The following is a 20845-nucleotide window of genomic DNA, read 5'->3' on the forward strand; positions in this document are numbered from 1 at the left end:
CGAAGGGTCTTGTGGGGTATTCAAATATTAAAAAGCCTATAGAGTTTATAATTATAGACTCCAAAAGGTACATGAACATTCATGTCACGTCGAGAATCAAATGAAGCAATCAACAAAGACAACCCTTGATTTATCTTCATTTGTCCCAGTTGATTTGGTGTATCTATCAGGTTCATCAATCAGTTAGTACACCAGAAAATGTTTCCAACACCAAGTCTTGGAACCAGTTAAGGTAAAGAAAACTTCTGTGACACCCTCATTCTATCCTTCTATCAGTTTTAACCTACCTGAAAAACTGGTATTGGATCTGATGTGCGTGCCACAACAACACATCAGAACCACTACAAGCTTCTCCAGTTCTTCAAGAGATCCTTTGTTTGAAGATAATCATGTTAACTCTTCAGTTGACAATAATGATGAAGTTGAAGTAGTTTGGACTGATTCTCCTCCTGTTGCTGCAACATTTGGAGATCGTCAGGTGTCTTGCACTGATGTTGTATTACACCAACCTAGTCAATACACTAAATGGACTGCTGCTCATCCCATTGAGCAGTTATGGCAATCCAGATAGTGGGGTTCAGACTAGAAGAGCCACAAGTGATCAATGCTTGACGTCACCTTCTTATCACTAATGAACCGAAGAAGATTGACGAGGCTATGGCAGATCCAAGCTGGGTTGAAGCTATGCAAGAAGAACTCAACCAGTTCGAAAGGAACAATTTTGGGAGCGTGTTTCCTTGTCCTCCAGGTTAAAGAGAGAACCCATTGGAACGAGGTGGTCTACCGGAACAATGGATGAAGATGGCAACGTTGTCAGAAACAAAGCTAGATTAGTTGCCAAGGTTATTTGTCAGCAGAAGGTTTGATTCGATGAAACTTTTGCTCCAGTTGCAAGACTTGAAGCCATCAGAATTTTCTTGGCTTATGCTGCTCACTTACATTCAAGGTTTTCCAGATGGATGTAAAAAGTGCGTTTTCTGAATGCACATTGGAAAAGAAGTGTATGTTACGCAGACTCCAGGCTTCATAAATGAAAAGCATCCACATTGGTATATAGACTGAACAAGCTTTATATGGTCTTCGACAAGCCCCAAGAGCCTGGTATGATACTCTAACTAAACATCTTCTCAAAATGGTTTTCAAAGAGGTGCAATAGATAATACCTTGTTCATCTTGAAAGAAAAAGGTGATATCTTGCTGGTACAAATTTAGTTGATGATATTTATTTGGGTCAACTGATGATGGAATGTGTAAAAGGTTTTCAAAAATTATGTCTCAATATGAGATGAGTTTAATGGTGAATTCATTTTTTTTAGGTTTACAAATTAAACAAACCATGGATGGTATTTTTATTAACCAAGAAAATATGTCAGAGATTTGTTGAGAAATACAAATTTGATTCAATCCCATCAAAAACCACACCTATTTCAGCTCCATTAAATTTGGACTCTGACCCAAATGGAAAACCAGTGGACCAAAAAGAATATCGTGGAATGGTTGGTTCACTGATGTATCTAACTGCCAGTCGACCAGATATAATGTTTGCAACATGTTTATGTGCCAGATTTCAGGCAAATCCAAAAGAATCACACTTGCATGCTGTTAAACGCATTTTCAGGTACCTGAAAGGGTGCCCTAGCCTTGGTCTTTGGTATCCCAAAGGCTCAGGGTTAGATCTAATGGGTTATTCAGATTCAGATCATGCAGGTTGTAAGATTGATAGAAAATCCACAACTGGTGGATGTCATTTCCTAGGGGAAAACTGGTGAGTTGGACAAGTAAGAAGCAGACTTCAGTCTCAATGTCTACTGCTGAGGCAGAATACATTTCTGCGGCCAGTTGCTGTGCCCAGATTCTCTGGATCAAAAACCAGTTACTTGATTATGGCATGAAATTTACAAGAACCCCAATCTTTTGTGACAACACCAGTGCTATTGCTATATCTCACAACCCAGTGATGCACTCAAAGACAAAACATATTGATATCAGGTATCACTTCATTCGTGATCATGTTATGAAAGGAGATATTGAAATACATTTCATCCCCACTGATAAACAGTTAGCTGATGTTTTTACAAAACCTCTTGATGAAAAGACTTTTAAACATCTCATCAGTGAACTGGGTATGTTAAATCCTCATTAAACTGAAGAGGCCCTTCAGTTGAGGATGGTCCAGGTGATCCTTGATTGGTTGGAGATTGAACGCCTTGATGTACTCAAAGACTAGTCATTGATCAAATGGATCACATTTTAGGGGAAAAAGACTCAAAATATTTTCAAATAAATTATTGAAAAATGCAACTGAAGGTTATCAGTTGAAACTGGCATCTAAATTTTCTTTTGGTTGCTAGTTTGGTCTTGTCTCAAAATGGTGGTCAGCCAGATTCATAACGTTGTGTTTTACTTGGTGGATACTTGTGACACGTGATGTTACTCGAGTACTAACCTCGCACTCACGAACGTCACCTGACATGTCTTACGTGTCAAGACTTTTGCCGAAATGTACTGCACTTTTTATGGGTATTGGTGAAGTTAGTGGGTAAATGTGAATACCAGCCGTCGTAGCATTAAATGCTTGATGGGAAGTATTAAATATTTTTGAATTCTCAAAATTTGGAAAATAACTTTTTACAAATTATTTCAAACTTTTGGAGACTAAAATATCTTTTCGTATATATTTTGGCAATATTTTACTGCCTATATATACCCCCCACCAATATATCCGTCTCATTTACTTCTCTCAAAATTCCTTCATTTACTCTTTCAATCATTCACAATTCGAGATCCTTTTCTCTCTTTCTTCTTTAAGTCCAAAACCCTAAATCTAAATTCACAAATGGCTCCTAAATCTTCTTCTTCTTCATCTCGTTCTCGTGATGTGAATCTACTCACTGCTGAGTACATTCCATCACAAAATGTTATCGTGCCACTGGTGCTCCCATAAGCTCTAAGCTTATTAAACTAAATCCAAATAATCCAATGGCATCTCTTCAAGGGCTCCAGGCCGCTGACTCTCTTATCGGGAGAATCCAATCCTTTCTTCGGATTTCTCCCCTCAGCGATGCCTTCTCTTTGAATCCACACAAGCTATTCCATGATTACTTGTGTGAGTTCTGGTACACTGCCTCTCTTTCTGAGGACTGCTCATCCATCTCCTTTTCTCTAAAGGATGGGTCAGTCCCGTGTACCATCACCACTGGAACGTTGAGGGAAGCCCTTAACCTCAACTACTGGAGACATAATGAACTCCAGTGGTGATTTCCTCCAATATCAATTTCCGCCAGGTCTTCCTTGATATGGGAAATAAGGAGATGGTGGAGGGGGATGTGTTGAAGACCAAGGGGTCCATTACAATGAAGGGGCTTTCACCATCCTGGAAGTTCTTTATGGTCCACTTGGTGGAAAGTTTGGGAGGGAGTTCTGGTGGATTGGACCAGATAAACTCCTTCCAGGCAGAAATGGCGTACTGCCTTTGGAATGGGCTGAGGGTGGATTTTGCAGGCATTTTGTTCAGAAGCCTGGTATTCAAGTTAAAGGGTAACAGGGGTCCTTGTGTTCCCTTTTCAAGGTTTCTGTCCCTTTGTTTTATTCAGATTCTGGGCAGAGACGAGTACAACAACACGCAATCCTCGTTCTCTGTGCCAGAACTGTTGAGGAATCTGGACAACCTGGTGTCCACTTCTGATGAAGTCCAGATGTCCCCGAGAATGATTTTTGCATTCTCTAAAACTGATGCACCACAATCTGGTGAATCAGAAAGGCAACTGGGCGGGCCTCAAAATAATGAGGGACCCACCGGTTCGTCTACTGAAGTTGTAACTGTGGCAGAAGCAGGAGTCCAGGCAGTTCCTAAAGCAAGAAGATCCTCTAAAAGCAGGAGATCAAGATCTGGACTTGCTGCACCTGACCAGTCACAATCTGTGATAGTGGTCTCTGAAGCCGCTGCCGATGATATTGCAACTGAGGATAGAGCAGTTGTGGTTGAGGCACCAGTCACCTCTGTCCAGGGAGAAGATGCTTCGGCAACGGATCCTCAAACTGATGATACCATTGAGGCAACTCAAACTGGTCATCAGGAGTCTGAACAACTTGTTCAGCCACCCCCAACATTTATGGATCTTGGCATAAATGAGGGTGTGTTTCAGCTTGAGTCTTCGGACTCATCTGAGACAGAATCTGACCAGGAGATGGCTGATGCGACTATACTTGATCAGCTCCCTTCTCTCCTTGGTCAACCCCAAGAACCACATGTTTCAGTTTCCCCAACTCATGTACAAAGCTTAGAAATACCTCCAATATTCACCTCTCGCCAATCACCTTCTTCTATGGGTGTGCCTAGAAATAGACACATCCTAACCCCACCGTCGCCGTCGTTCACACCTGAGCATTCTCAGCATGAACGCCACATTGAATCTCTTCCTTTCATTTCTACAACCCCTCCTCTTCTCTCTACTGATGCTACTGCAACTGGAGAACCAGATATTGTCATACCTCGTCCAGTTGCACCTGTAGCTTTCTCAGCTGGTCCAGTGACACCTTCTCCTCCGTCATTGGACAGCCAGTTCGTGTCTTTTCAAACCGATCTCTCGAACCTTCTTGCGAGGGTGGAAGAGATTCAAAAGACACTGGAGAAGAACACCAAGTCCCTCTCCAGGTACCACAAGGATCATCTGCAAAATATTAAAGTGGTTGACCTGGGGATTAACAAGTTCTCTGCTAATGAGGACTTGGTGTTTGGCAAGCTGAACGAGTTAGTGGAATCCTCCAATCAATTGGCAATATCTTTAAGGGAGGCATTCGCACTGACTCAATCTGGAGTCACATCCTCAATATCCAACCTGCTGAACAATACTGTCAGATCTTCAGAGGTTGATATTAAGAATCTGGAAAGGCAGGTGCAAGAGCTGTGTAGCAAACCTGGCCTAGATGTGACAGAGCTTGGGAGTCGGTTGGCCTCTTCAGTGGGTCTCAAGATCGAAGAAACTTTGGCTGCCAGTGAGAGTAACTTGATAGAAAAGGTGATATCTGAGATCACCAAGATTGCAGTGCCCCAGGTCGATCTCACTCCAATAACATCTGAGATTGATCGGTTGAGGTGCAGTCTGGATACGCTGGCTAGCAAAGTGTCTGAACATTCAACTGCCATATCTGATCTGACCACTGAAGTTGGCAAAGGAAGGGCGGTTGAGCCTGACAGTGCTCAGGAAGTCCCTGCAACTGGGCTCTCTTCAGATGATCTCTCCATTCTCAAACAAATTTTAAAGAGTCAAGAGCAGACAAGTGGAAATGTAATGACTCAATCTCAAGAGATAAATCATCTTTGGAGGACAGTTCGCATGCTTTGTGGAGTCTTCAAAGAGTGTAAGACAATGCAATCATGGCAGCCTCTAGATCGCCTGCCCTCTAGTCATGCTGATTTTGAAGCCATCAGGCAGGGACTAGATGCTGCCAAGGGGGAAAGGTCGGTACATGCCCCTCACACTCTTGTGAAGACTTCAAGTAAAGGGAAGGAGATTGTGATGGCTACCAGTACTGAGGCTGGTGAGCAAGGGTTTGAGGTGTTTGATGATGTGGTGGTAGGGAGTGTTGACAAGGGAAAGGCCATTGCTGATGAATCTTTGGAACCAGCCACCGATGCACCAATGTTGGAAACTGGCAATGTCGATTTGTTGCCTCCAGTTACTGAAAGCGAGAGCCAGAAATTAGCAAGAGTGGGATACCTGGTCAAGGAAAGGAAGAAACAAATGAAGGCAAACCAGTTTGAATCAAGAAAAAATCTTCCAACCCCTCTTGTTGATATCACTGATGCTCAACTCCTTGGCTTGACACTTGTTGAATACAAGAAGATCAAAGAAGATACAAGAATAGTCAATGCACTGAAGGAGATGCTTGAAGTAGAACTGGACAAACACTACCAGGATGATGAGGCTGAACTGGATGCAAAGTGTTTGAATGTATCGGTGGAAAAGGCCAGAGAGATCAGATCTGAAGGGATTCTCAAGAGAACTGAGCAGGTCAAGAAGGCGGTCACCAAAGTGTTGAATCCACCCAAGTCCAAAGGAAGAAAACAAAAGGCCTTACCAAGAGATGCAAATCTGAGGACTTGGGTAGAACCATGTGAACCCACAACAGATGATATTCGAGCTGCTACACAAAAGCTGAGCACGAGCAAAATCAAACTGACAAATGAATCTGAAGCTCGCACATATTTGTCAGATGTACAGCGTCGAAGGCACAATAGAGGCAGGATTACTGATGTTAAGGTTTCAATTAAGCCTGGTGCCAAGCATTTTGTTGTTGAGGTACAATACTTTGGTGGACCTAAAAGGACTACTGAGAACCCGGATGTCAATCAGTATGGTCATTCCGAGCATGTTGAGATGTTGAGGCTGTTGGAGGGGAGGCAGAGGAAGAATAAAGTTGAAAGAGGCTGGGAGTATGTATTGCAAAATCTCATCAAGTTCAAGGAAAACATTGAAGAAAGATTAGGCCTTGATCCTGAGGATACTCAGCCGATTTCATCAGTCTCAAAGAGAAGGAAAACTGGCGAAGGGCCATCTGTTTAAGTTTTCCTTCTAACTATTATCTGCTTGTAATTTTGTGTACTCTCTTGTAATTTATTTGAAATTGTATGTATATACAAGTTGCCAGATTGTAACCTACAAGTAAGATATCTGATAAGATCTACAAACACTTAAAACAAAATCCAAGACATTTGATGATCTATAAAATGTCTTGGAAACTTAATAGGTCTTATCAAATTCAAGTATTTCAAACTTAAACTTGTATAGAAACAAGTTTGAAAATACTTGACAATATTTCAGGACAATTAGGGGGAATTTGTTAGGTCCAGTTTTAACTAAACTGGAGCTCTCCAGTGACATCTGGAGAGCATGAGGAATTGTCCGAAATATTAGAAGTCCAGTTGCATTGTACAGGTTTAGCAACTGATGACTTCCTCCAGTTGAGATCAGACGACTAGAATCTGAAGACCTTCCAGTTGAAGTCAAAGACAACAAATGGAAAATAGAGATTGGCAATGGCAGCGAAGCCCAGTTGACAATCTACCAGATCAATCAACTGGAGAATCCTCCAGTGTAAATGCTCTTACAAAGCTTTACACTGATTACGAGGAGGACCTTTTTACTCTACATCCTTTTAACCGGACAATGATATTGTCTTTGGATAAAGATACAAAGATGTAGAGTGGTTGAATAAAGTAACCTTTTGTCTTACTTTATTTAACACACACAAAGGATTATTTAAACAATACTTTTGTGTGCTGTCAACCATATTTGTACATCGAAGTTGAGATCCCCATGCTCAATCTTCGACTATAAATAGAGGTCCTTGCACAAGCTGTTTCAATAACTTTGCAAATACAAATATTCTGCAATATTGGTGAACTTGTGCAATATTCTCTCAATCGCAAAAAGAAACATTTCACAACTCTAAGTGTTTCGATTGTTTAGGAGAATTTCCAAGTTTAGATCAATTGTAATTCATGGGTTGTTAGGATATTTACATTCTTGTATTATCTTGGTTCCGCAACAACCTTGTATTTTATTTAAACAGTAATAAATAAAATACACTTGAAAATTACATATTGTCTCACCAGTTTATATGCTCGTCATTTATATTATTGCATGTATTAACATTCTGTCACTTTAATACTTAATTCCAGTTAACCTGGTACACGATCAAACTAAACTGGTCACATCCAGATTAATTGATCGTGTTGCAAAGTTCACTCACCATCGACATAGAGGTGTCTTCAGCACCCATCTAGTGATAGTTGGGACTAATAGAGAGTAAATGAAGAATGAAATAAATGAAGGAATTTGAAGATTTGAGAGTAAATGATTTTCGAGATAAAACTGAAAGTGAAGGTAAATATGGGTATTTATAGAGGAAAGAGAAAATGGAATTCAAAAAGGTAAGTTTGAAAATTTTCAAAACAGTTTTGATCGGTTGTACATCCGCATTTAATGTTTCCCATCACACATAAATGTATGACGGTTGACAGCCCACAAAAATTACTAACTTACACTTTTGGTCTTCCCAAGGTAACAAAACCATCATTTAAATTGAAAAAGTTATGCCACGTAAGTTGAACAGTAACTGTCCAGATGAAAAATTGAAAGGTTGGCATGCACTAGCATCAAGTATTAAAAATATAATGATTTGACACATAAAGACTCATTTTAATGCATCTGGAGGTTGACTGGACACTCCAGTTTCACTGGTGGATTAGGCCAGTAGAATATGTATTAATGGTACACTGGAGAGACACTCCAGTAAGTACTCAGATTAGACCATTCTGGTAATCGTCAAACACGCACACAACTAATATAAAAAAATGAGAGGGACATATTTACAAAGCGACTGAAGTCACTTCAAACATGCACATCAACTTATCCAGTATTAATGAGAGGGACACATTTACAAGGTACTAGAAACATTTTCCAAAAAAATTTGTCCAGTGAGAAAATAAATTAAAAAATTCCCCTTGAAACTTAGATATAAAAAAATGTGGTCTGAGTCTTCCCCCCTGGAATGGTGATCCATAAATCTATCAATGCAAAGATAGTATCACAAAGGCGTTCGATAGCTTTACTGGTATAGATTTATAAATCTGGAATCAAAGAACCCTGCCAGTGTCACAAAGGTGTTCATAACAAGGTTCCAGATTAAGGGTTCAACATTACCAACTCACTAACAAGATTTTGAAAAGTTTTCCCATCCAAAGGTTTTGTAAATATGTCAGCAAGTTGTTTGTCAGTGGGAATAAAGTGGATTTCAACATCATTTTTCATTACATGATCGCAAATAAAATGATACCTAACATCAACGTGTTTCGTCTTGGAGTGCATGACTGGATTGTTTGAGATAGCAATGGCACTGGTATTGTCACAAAAGATAGGGGTCTTTGAATACTTAATACCATAATCAAGCAACTGGTGCTTCATGCAGAGTATCTGAGCACAACAACTGGCTGCAGACACATATTCTGCTTCAACACTGGATAAAGAGACTGAAGTTTGCTTCTTACTGGTCTAGCTCACCAGTTTGCCACCAAGGAAATGACATCCACCAATAGTGGATTTCCTGTCTATCTTACAACCTGCATGATCTGAATCTGAATAACCCATTAGATCTAAGCCTGAGCCTTTGGGATACCAAAGACCCAAACTGGGAGTTCCCTTAAGGTACTTCAAAATGCGCTTTACAGCCGCCAAATGAGATTCTTTTGGGTTAGACTGGTATCTGGCACAAAGACATGTTGCAAACATTATATCTGGTCTACTGGCAGTTAAATACATTAGTGAACCAATCATGCCTCTATAAGTAGTGGTGTTCACTGGCTTCCCATCAGGGTCTAAATCTATTGTTAAAGGTGCAGAAATTGGAGTTGATTTTGAAGGTGAAGAATTCATATCGAATTTTCTTAAAATATCTCTAACATATTTTTCTTGATTAATAAAAATATCATCACTGGTTTGTTTAATCTGGAGTCCAAGAAAAAATGTTAATACACCCATCAAACTCATTTCAAATTTTGAAGACATGATTTTTGAAAATTTCTTGCACAAAGATTCATCAGTAGAACCAAAAATAATATCATCAACATAAACTTGTACCAATGGAAGATTACCACTTTCACAAAGAATAAATAAGGTATTGTCAATTGCACCTCTTTTGAAACCGTTTTCTGATAAGTGTTTGGTCAGAGTATCATACCAGGCTCGAGGGGCTTGCCTGAGGCCATACAGTGCCTTGTCCAGACGATATACCCAATGTGGATGCTTTTCATTAAAGAAGCCTGGAGGTTGCTTGATATAAACTTCTTCTTCTAATTCTCATTCAAAAATGCACTCTTTACGTCCATCTGGTAGACCTTAAACTTATGATGAGCAGCAAAGGCTAAAAACATTCTAATGGCTTCTAACCTTGCTACTGGTGTAAATGATTCTTCAAAGTCAAGGTCTGTCTGGACGTACCCTTGTGCCACCAATCCGGCCTTATTTCTGATCACATGACCATCTTCATCAACCTTATTCCTGAAGACCCATTTAGTTCCAATTGGTTATTTCTTGCCAACTGGAGGAGGAACCAGATTCCAAACTTTGTTTCGTTCGAACTGGTGAAGCTCTTCTTGCATAGCTATCACCCAGCTTGGGTCATTCATTGCCTCGTCAATCTTCTTCGGTTCAATCAGTGATAAGAAGCTGACATATAAACATTGTTCACTGGAGGCACTTCTGGTCTGAATCCCTCTACTGGAGTCACCGATAATCTGGTTGATTGGGTGAGCTTTTGTCCATTAAGAGTATTGACCAGGATTGTTTCTGACAACACTATCAGTGATTTGCAGACGACTGAATTCAATTGATTTTCTGGAATGGAATCTTGCCAGACGACTTCAGTATCTTCATCAGAATCTGTAAGATCACGATTTGCATTATGAAATTCTTCATTTAAAGGCATTTCTTGAATTACTGGCTCAAAATCAATTGAATCTGATACTAGTAGTGTAGTACTAATATCTGATCCAATAACAAGTTCAGAGGATAGTTTGAAACTTATTGAAGGATAAAATGAAGTATTACTGGGAGATTTTTCGATTTGCACTGGTTCCAAGTCAGGATAACTGGAACCATCTTCAGATGAATCTTTATTGTAGTTGATAGGATCAGATTCACCAAAGATAATTGGACTTTCTGGGGGAGAATTAAGGATTAGCTTTTTGTTGATTGCTTCATTTGACTCATCAAATGTGACATGAATTGACTCCTGGACCTTTTCCAGTCTCTTGTTGTAGACTCTGAAGGCTTTGCGATTGGCTGAATATCCTAAGAAATATCCTTCATCAGCTTTGGCATCGAATTTGCCTAACTGACTGGAGTCGTTCAAGATGTATACTGGACATCCAAAAACGTGAAAATAACCAATATTTGGTTTTCTATTTCTTAATATTTCATAAAATGTCTTCTTGTGTCTCTTCACATATAGTGAGCGATTCTGTGTGTGGCAAGCAGTAGCAATTGCTTCAGCCTAGTACATTTTAGGAAGACCAGATTCAACAAGCATATTGCTGGCAGCTTCTATCAGCGTTCTGTTCTTTCTTTCTACAACTCCATTCTGCTCTGGAGTGTGTGCTGATGAGAAATTCTGGGAGATGCCAGTGTTAGTGCAGAATTTCTCCAGAGTTGCATTCTGGAATTCTGTTCCATTATCACTTATTAACTGACACACCTTTCGCTTATATTTGAGTTCAATTTGCTTGATAAGAGCGATGACTTCAGCAGCAGTTTCATTCTTTGATCTAAGAAATATTACCCAACAATATCTGGAGTATTTATCAACAACTACCAGGGTATATTTCTTACCAGCACGAGTCTGAACATTCACTGGACCAAAAAGGTCCATATGAAGCATATGAAGAGGTTCAGATATGCTAAAATTTTGTTTCATCTTGAAACTGGTGCGTTTCTGCTTACCCATCTCACATCCCGGACATGGCCTTTCCTTTTTGAAGGAGACAGAAGGTATCCCATCTGCAAGTTGTTTTCTGGACAACTTGTTTATATTTTTGAAATTTAAATGAGATAACCTTTTATGCCATAGCCAGTTTGTGTCTTCATCAGCCTTGGTATAGAAACACTGCTCTGTAGGAGAGCTTTCCATATCCATCACGTACACATTCCCTTTTCTGGGCAATCAGTACTACCTTCCAATCCTTATTAAATACGATGCCCTGAGAGATGTTAAATAACACCTGGTAGCCATTATCACACAATTGGCTCACACTTATGAGGTTATATTTCAAACCATTTACATAAGCCACCCGTCTGAATTTGACTTAACCATTATTCAGAACACCGTATGCCTCAGTCTTTCCAGAACCATCATTTCCAAAAGTAATAGAGGGTCCGTCTGAAGCTACGAACTCCTCCAGCAGGGTCTTACATCCGGTCATTATCCTGCCAGCAGCGCTGTTAAGATACCAAATACATTTCTTTCGATCGCCCTGCACATCCACCAGATTATTAGTTTAAAGGTTTGCGAACCCATCGACTGATGGGTTCTCTGGATCCACAAGGATAATTCCCAGCTGGTATCTAGTTGATTTCACTTTCAAAGATAGTGGGTTTCTCATTAAACACCACTGGAACTGACAGATTTGAAACCTTTTTCTTTGTCTTATCAACAGGTGTGCTCGAATTTTCTTTCTTTTGTATTTTGTTTAGGGCCAGATGAAGTACCCTCAAAATTGTTAATTCTTGCATTGCAACTTTGAACTTGACGAGCCAGTAGTTGAAACTGACTCTCCAGCCTTAACAAAATAGTTTATTCAGATGACACCATAGCCTTTCCAGATGACTGTACTTTTGGCTTAGGTGGAGGAACAACATTCTTCTTTTTCTGAACCTGGGGTTCTTTAGAAGATAATTGAGGCAAAGGTTTATTCTGCTTAACTTTCTTGACTGGAGCATTCATCTGGGCAGCTCCAGTCTTAACCTCAAACAATAAAGCAGAAGGAATAATACAAGTTTTGGGTGTTGTTGGTTCATCATAAATAGTGCTAGGTTTTAACACTTCAGGTAATCGGTTAACAACAGGTATTAATGCAGCTGCATTGACATCACCCCCAAGATATGCACGTTTTAGGAGGGGTACTGGTTACATGCAGCATCATATGGTTTCTTGGTCTCAAGCCATGACTGGATAACATGTTTTTCTTTTTTTAAAATATTTTCCAGTTCTTCTTTTTCTTGGACCAGTTGTTCAGTAACCAAAACTTGTGCTTTGAAAGCGAGTTCAATATCTTGCAATTCTTTTAACTTTGATTGTAAATTTGCCATTTCAGAAAAATCTGTTTCAAAATTATTTAACATTTCTGAACGAACAGTTTCCAATTTTAATTCAGGATCAGTTTCTTTGTCATAATCTATTACCTTCTGAATGACAATGTCCACCCATCTTTCAGATGTGACATCTTCTTTTACCAGATGCTCTTCATCAGCTAGAGCCATATAACAACAATCTCTTTCCTCTTTATCATCAACTGATGAGTCATCAGAGGCAACCCATTCTTCTTTAGCCACCATGCATTTATTATTATCTTTTTCTGCAGACATGAGAGCAATTTGAGCCTTAAGCTTTTTGTATTTTAATCTGTAGCTATCTTCAGTCTTGTTATAAGAAGTTGATGGACCAGATTGAGAGACAAACTGATTGGACTTGCACTCTTTCATGAGATGACCTTTTCTGCCACACTTAAAGCATGTTAGATTGGTCTTGTCAGTGGAAGAACTGGGTGCATCGTGTCTAGTGGGTCTGTTAGCTCTGGCTTTGAAAAGGTTAAACGTTTTAGCCATCATAGCCATCAGATCATCACTATCAGTTTCATCATAATCTGGATAGATATTATTCAAGAATCCAGAATCCATTAATTCAGACATCATCTTCTTCATCGAAAATACATTCTCGGAAGACATTAATGCTGCACATGGTGGTTCAGTATGACTAACCACAGGGGAACTACTGGAAGCATGATTAATAGCATCTTTTTCTACCTCAATTCTCTGGGCTTGATTCTCTTCAGTGAATCTGAAGGCTCCATACAATATTGACAGAGTATGAGAGTGCAAGGTTTTACCTTTTCTCAAGACCACGATCATATGAGACCATTTAGATGGAAGAATGTCACAAAATTTTTCAAGAAGTATGTCCTTGTCTTTTTCTACCCCAAGCCCTCTCAACTGGTTTATGATAGACATAAATCTGGTGTATGTACCAGTTAATGATTCATTGGGTAGGGCAAAAAATGACTCGTACTTCTTATTTAAAGCAACTTTCCTGGTAACAATAGTATCATCACCACCTTCATACTGGTTCACTAGTTCATCCCACATGCTTTTAGCACTGGGATAAAGCACTAGTGTGGGAACAAGAGCTTCAGGAACGACCCCGAGGATCATGACTTTTAAGGTAGTGTCAATATTGACCAGTCTCCTTTGCTCTTCAGACCAGTGTTCCTCCCTCTTTTCCCTCCCAGATGTTGCTCTAGTTGGATCAAGAAGTGGATTGAGAGGACTTCTAGGAATATAAGGTCCTTCATTTAAGATTTTAAGCATATTTTTCTCAATACCAGTAACATGTAATAACATCATAGCTTTCCACGTGCCAAATTTATCACCATTCCCACTGAATTTGGGAACAGGAGTGTTTGAGTAGTGAACATGCACGTGTGGAGAAGCAGGAATAGGAGGTGGTGGTGGATTATTGTTAACATGGTCATTAGTCTGTTCAGTTTCATTTATGGGTAGAGGTCCAGTATTTAAAGGGTTTCCTTGTGTATTCTCTGGGTTGGCCATCGAGAGAATGCAGATCTAGGCAAGTATGTTAGCCTTCCGCTCTGATACCAATTGTGTAGTCCCTCACTCGATGGTTTAACCCACAAGTGTAGAATACAACAAGGCAAGTAATCACTAGATAGGACTAGTATGAAACGTCAAGTAAGCACTAGATTAGACTAGTATTACAATAAATATAAATGCAAGAATATATATAAAGTAATACGTACTTAAGCAATATAAAGATAAGCAAGTAAAGTGAATGGTGAGACACAATGTAATTTTCAAGTGTATTTTATTTATTGATATTAAATAAAATACAAGGTTGTTGCGGAACAAGATATTACAAAGTAAGTATCTAAACAACCTATGAATTACAAGTGATCTAATTTTGCTAAATAAACTCCTTGATCGAAATACTTAAAGTTGTGAAGTATAACTGTTTAGATCGAGAGTATTTGAGCAAAAGCACCAAATTGCAAAAGTATGTAATTTGGACGAGGAAGTGACTTGGTATTTATAGGCAAAAAGAATAAATATAATATTCTTTTTGCCGTACAAATATGGTTACATGCATTTAAGCAAATTACTTTAATTCGTTAAATGCATTTGATTAAAGTACTAGAATAAAGTCATATGATAGTGACTTATCTTCGAATTAACCAACCACCTTTACATGCGTGTAAGGCTTTTAACAAAGGACAAATGGATTATCCGAGTAAAGGCATGTAAAGGCATAAAGTCAATTCCTCGTAATCAGTGTTCAGACTTGTAAGGTCTAGAACACTGATAAGGACTCCAGTCAAGAGATCTGGTAAGTCTTCTAATGAGCTCCGCTATTTGTCAGACTTCATTCTTCGACTTCAGTGAGAATGTTCTTCAGTGGAAAGATCTTGACTGGAGTGAAGTCCAGTGAACAAATCTGGTGGAATCCAGATTCTTGTACAAGTAAGTTGCTCACTGGTCTTCACATAATTTCTGGACAAATCTTCAGAGGGCTTCAGTAATCACGTCTGGAGCGAGTCCAGTAAATCTGGACTTAACATTTTTTAACATTGAATTCTTATGTTATTGTTATTATTATTTCTTTTAATTTAATTTGAGGTTCGTTATGGCTTTTTCTTCAACAACAAAAAATATGACCACATTAGTTAATCTTGAAGATCTTAAGACAACACATGTTAACCATCATTTATAACTCCGTGTTGTGCATGTATGGACTGTTTCGGAGTGGAACAACTCGAAGAAAATCAAAACGTTCGAGATGGTCTTTGTCTATGAATTGGTATGATTTCAAATTATATAGTTTACACTTTTAAAATATAAGAAACTGTAAATTTTTTATTTAACTAAAGTTGAAAAAAAAAAGAAAACTGGAATCAATATTTATATGGAGTTAATGTTCGTATGTTTCTTCTTTAGTTTTCGTATCGTATTGATTAAGTTGTGATAGATGACTTAACTAATCTATATATTATATATTAAATTTTGTATTTGTAACCTATATTAACTCTTAGGATTTACGATTATATCTTTCTAAAACCTTTTAGATATAAAGTCTAAATTTGCTATGAGTAGGTTTCTGATTACTTTAATATATTGACTTTGACTATTTTGATATCGTTTTGAAAGTAGCTCATTAATGGTGTATACTTAAGATTTACGATTATATCTTTCTATAAGCTTTTAGATAAAAAGTCGAATTTTCCTATGAGTAAGATTATGATTATTTTAATATATCGACTATGATTATTTTGAATCTGTTTTGATTTTTAAAACTAGCTCATTAATGGTGTAATTTTTTAGCCGTTGTTAATCTATCAGGGAAAAATGCTACACATTGAGATGGTGTTGAATGTTTTAGTATGATTATTTAGCATGGTGGAGCAATTCATCATTTTTGTTTGTGCATGACAGATATACTTCGGAACTTATGAAAAACATGATCCACGTTATGTTTAGGATTTAACACAATAGGAGATAGCTTTGCAAGGTTTTTGGCTCGACTCTTTTTTTTTATCAACAATTTGTTTCCCTATCTTTCTTGCATTAGCCGATAAAATCATTTGATCGACGTTTGTAATGTCATTGGTTGGATTCCTTTTATATCCTGAAAAATTTTCCTAGATCTGTATGCAAAGATGTTTATTCAATTCTTATGGTTAATTTGTTTGGGTTTATTTTTTAAAATTGGATTAAATACATAGAAACACACTAGCAGAACTTACCAGATTTTTTCATCTTTGTTTTTTGCTATTTGCAGGGCACTATCATACATGGAAAATTTTAGGAGTATTTTGACTGATGGAGTGGTTATTCAGCTAGCTAATTTCCAAGTTGATTTTGGTATATCTATTTAATATATTTGAATTTCAATTTTTTAATTTTAATTAATATATTTTGAGACTAACCGTTCATTAAACGAGCCTGAACACTATTTTATTTAATATAGGATAGTAAAGGTGAGATACATGATGGTTTATTTAAACCTTACCTTATACTTAAATGGAATTGTCTTAAGGCCGGGTTTGTAGGAAAAGATGATGATTTTTAGAATCATTATTAATTTATAATCATTATTATTTTGGGTTTCTCGATTCATTATTCATGAGAAATATTTCTAGAATATAGAAAATAAAATAAAAGATTAATTATAATGGAAGTAAGTATTGAAAAAAGATGAGTTATTCATAAAATAACGGGCATAACAAGTATACAGCTAAAAAGACCATACTTTTATAATTTTATGAGAGAGATAATTTTATATTTATACATATAATTCACAGGGGTGATTGTGAGAAGGGGAGCATGTAACTACATGCTACTAGAATCATATAGGTTATTCCCTAAAATAAAACTAGTGGGTAGTGGCTTGTGGTTAGCAGGGAAAGGTAAGATTGTTCATAAAGTGACTAGTTGCTGGCACTTAATTTTGTTAGCCACGTATATTACACTCTCAAGTTTATAATAATCTTTTAATGGTTAAACATCCACATGACCACATTATTTTAAGACAATTTCTTTATTCTAGATTATACAAGCATGTGATATATGCAAAGTTAATATATATATATATATATATATTTTACTTTTCACTAACCGAGTTGTTATAAAGAGTAAAAAAATGTATATGTTATTGGCATATTGTTAGCACTTTTGAAGTGGTTTATTATCATTTGTGTTATTTTTATTTGATGTGTGTTTATTTTATTATTAATAATTAAAAGAATAAGAGACCGGAAAAGAAGACAATAACCATGAGTAGTTTTAAGTAACATGTTAGCATTTACCTAGGTTTATTATTAATGTAGTTTTAGGTTTAATATTGATGTGTGTTTAGGACGATTGTTAATGTACATTTAGTTTAGTTTTACTTTGTTTTGCTTTTTATTATCAAATAATATATGTGACGTATTAAATAGAAAATGAAAAAAAAAAAGGGTATTCTGGGTTCTGGATGATTTTACATCCATAACTTTCTATAATTGATGGAATGGTGAAAGCTGATGTGGTATTGAGGTGGCATTTTGGATGTATCTATGTTCTGGATACATACCTGATGCTCTACGATTATTCTTGTTTATATTGTTTAAGACGAGAGTGTACCCACACAATGCGGCGACGTTGGCGACGACGGGTGGTGGTAGCAGCGCCAACGGTAACGTTGTGGTTATTAATGTAAAATTATAAGTGATTCACTATTATGCCACCACACGTTTTATTTTAATTTGACACATGACGCGTTTTGATTGGCCCATAAGACCTTCTCTCCCATCTTTCCTTAACACCTTCTTCCAGGATCCTCACTATATATATATATAACCAATAAACTAAAATGAGATTGAGATGTTCTTGAAACGACACGTGGCGTAATCTTTGATCTACACGTGTCGTTTTAATTTATTTATTTTATTAAATTTGTTTTTTTAACTGTATATAAATTCATATTTCTTATTAGACTTATAATCAAACTTTAACTCTTGGTTTATTTATACAAAAGACATAACCTTATTTGATTTATCGTTTTCTCATTAATAAATTATCTCTTTTTCATTTTCAATTCTTCAACTCTAGATACTTAAATCACTTATTATAAATTATTAACATGAAAATTTCAAAAATTTGAGTTTATGATCCAAAATAACAAAGTTATTTGCCGTTATCCACTATGCTTACAAGTTTCAATTTTAATGTGATTTTAAAAATTAAGGTAAATTCAAAACTCTAACTAAACATATATTGTATTTATTATTACTGATTATTATAATATACATTCGATCCGTTTACTTTAACCACAGTTTCGGATTATTTATATATGAGCATATTCGAATTGGTTCATATAACCCAATACATGCAACTTATTCAAACAAGTAATAAAAGCAAACATAAACATACGATAAGAACAATACATCAGAAAAAGACTTGAATGTGTATGTCACTCTAAAGATCTTTTTCCACTGTGTTATAATAGAAGTTATAATTGTTGATGCCAGTGAAAAGGCCGTCGCATTTTTTAGTTTCTTCCCAATCACCGGTCAAAAGAAGATCACGCTGAGTGTAGTTGAAGGGAACATCGCACTTACCCATTGTAGCCATTAAAGTCACCATGTAGCTCTTTAACGGTGGAACCGTTACAGTGTGACTCGTCTCTCTTGAAGTCTCTGTCGTTTTGGACTCTCCCCATTCATGCGTACTCGTATAATCAGTATGCATCTCGATCCCCAACTCGGAAATAAAAGGTACAACATCGACTGACATTGACACCGATACACCGAAATTGATTGTCTGACTGTTACTCCAGGAAGTGGTAGTAGATTTAGTTTCAGTAAACGTTAGGGCCGTTGTGATTGCTGAATCGCGCAAATTATTGGAAGTAGTTTGAGTGTCAACTTCTATGGGTTGCTCACCGTAAATTCTTGCGTCGGGCAGCCGGTATTGGATATCGTAGATCTCCCTTTTAAGGACACGCTCCACCACAGTCAGCCTTGTCTCGGATGACAAAGTGGCATAAAACGCGTTTAAACAGTCGGTTTTTCCATCCACGGAGAGTGGACCGCAGAAGCCATTGTTGCCCAAACTGCGAACGGCGAAGACATTGTTCTCTATATGGACGAACGAAAACTTGGTGTCGTTAGAAAACTCGTATTCTTGGCCGTCGGCCCATATCCAGGTAACCTGATACTTGAAATACCGGGCCCAATGCGAATCCCTTATACGATAGTTTCCATCAGCAGTAGGGTAAAGCACCTTAAACACCAACGGATCTGTGATAAGTACGGACTCGAATCTCTCATAATTGAGCCCGTCTTGGTCTAAACATCGAAGGTAACGATCATTCCATTTAAATGCGACTCGCAAGGGAAGTACCACTAGACTCCCCCGGTCAATTACACTAAAAACAGATCCCCTGTTATTAGAGGATGCTAGCAGCATCCCTTTCTTGGCGTCGTCTGACGAAGACGACGAGAGTGTAACATGTACAGAGGAGTTGTGGTTCTTCTCGTCATCGATGAGGACATGGCGTAAGCGGACACTTGTTGACCCATCATCGAAATGAGGCTCGAACAATGTGCAAGAGTCGCTTGAGGTGTCCTCCTCTGGTTGCTTGGCGGATGCAACAACAATCCATGATTTTGCTGTCTCATCATCGATTTGTTTCTTCACCAGGTACTTATTATTGTACAACGACCTTATGTGAACAAATCGGCCATCTCCGGTTTCTGCTGGCTCCGCTGCGAACTTGGTTCTCGGACTCCATATCTGTTCTTCATCGAATTTAACCAACCCGGATGGTAGGCCGGGTGGAACATTTTCGGTTAGGGTCAAGTATTTTGAACCGGATTGAAGAATGAAAAAACTCGGGAGCGATGCCATGGCAATAATGTCGGGATAAGTTTTTTCAATATTGATAGAAAATGGGTTTGATAGATATGCTTATGACACATTCCAGCCACCCAATATATAGACATAAAGTATTCTTAATTCAGGACACATAGACTACATGTTGAAATTAATAGAATGCATTATTCATAACGCGTGACCACACCCATTAATGAGGCCGGCGCTCCCATTAAACGCATACAATAATGCAGACAGTAGATATCTATATAATGGGAGTTATACCGCGGCTGGCGGGTAACAAGCCATCTCCAATGCCCGACACCCACCGGCCATATGGGAAGTTTATATTCATACTTACCGTTTAGTGATGGGAAATGATAAATCATTTTAACCAATCTTTTTAAAAATCTTTTTAATATATCCACTTGTTAACGCATGAAATCCATTAATTCTATTTCTTAATATCAACACCTGATTTTTCACATGTCACAATCCTATTAATTAGAAGGATTTTTTGGCTAATAAGTTAGGAGGATTGATCATTACCCTATAGTGATTTTTACCGTATCTCTACTACCTTTTTTTATCTCAAAAAAGAACTTAATATACCTAATTTGTCTCTCTCTTTTATCCATTAGTTTGAA

General features: G+C 37.7%; 1 protein-coding gene across 1 annotated transcript; it reads right to left on the reverse strand.

Moving 5' to 3' along the window:
- Positions 1–18800: 18800 nt before the first annotated feature.
- LOC122608927 lies at positions 18801–20234 on the reverse strand. Its single transcript, XM_043781997.1, has one exon. It carries the CDS (start codon positions 20232–20234, stop codon positions 18801–18803), a length of 1434 nt encoding a protein of 477 aa, XP_043637932.1.
- Between the last annotated feature and the right edge of the window lie 611 nt (positions 20235–20845).

This window comes from Erigeron canadensis, chromosome 7 (assembly GCF_010389155.1).
Source record: "Erigeron canadensis isolate Cc75 chromosome 7, C_canadensis_v1, whole genome shotgun sequence".
NCBI classification, from domain to species: Eukaryota; Viridiplantae; Streptophyta; class Magnoliopsida; order Asterales; family Asteraceae; genus Erigeron; species Erigeron canadensis.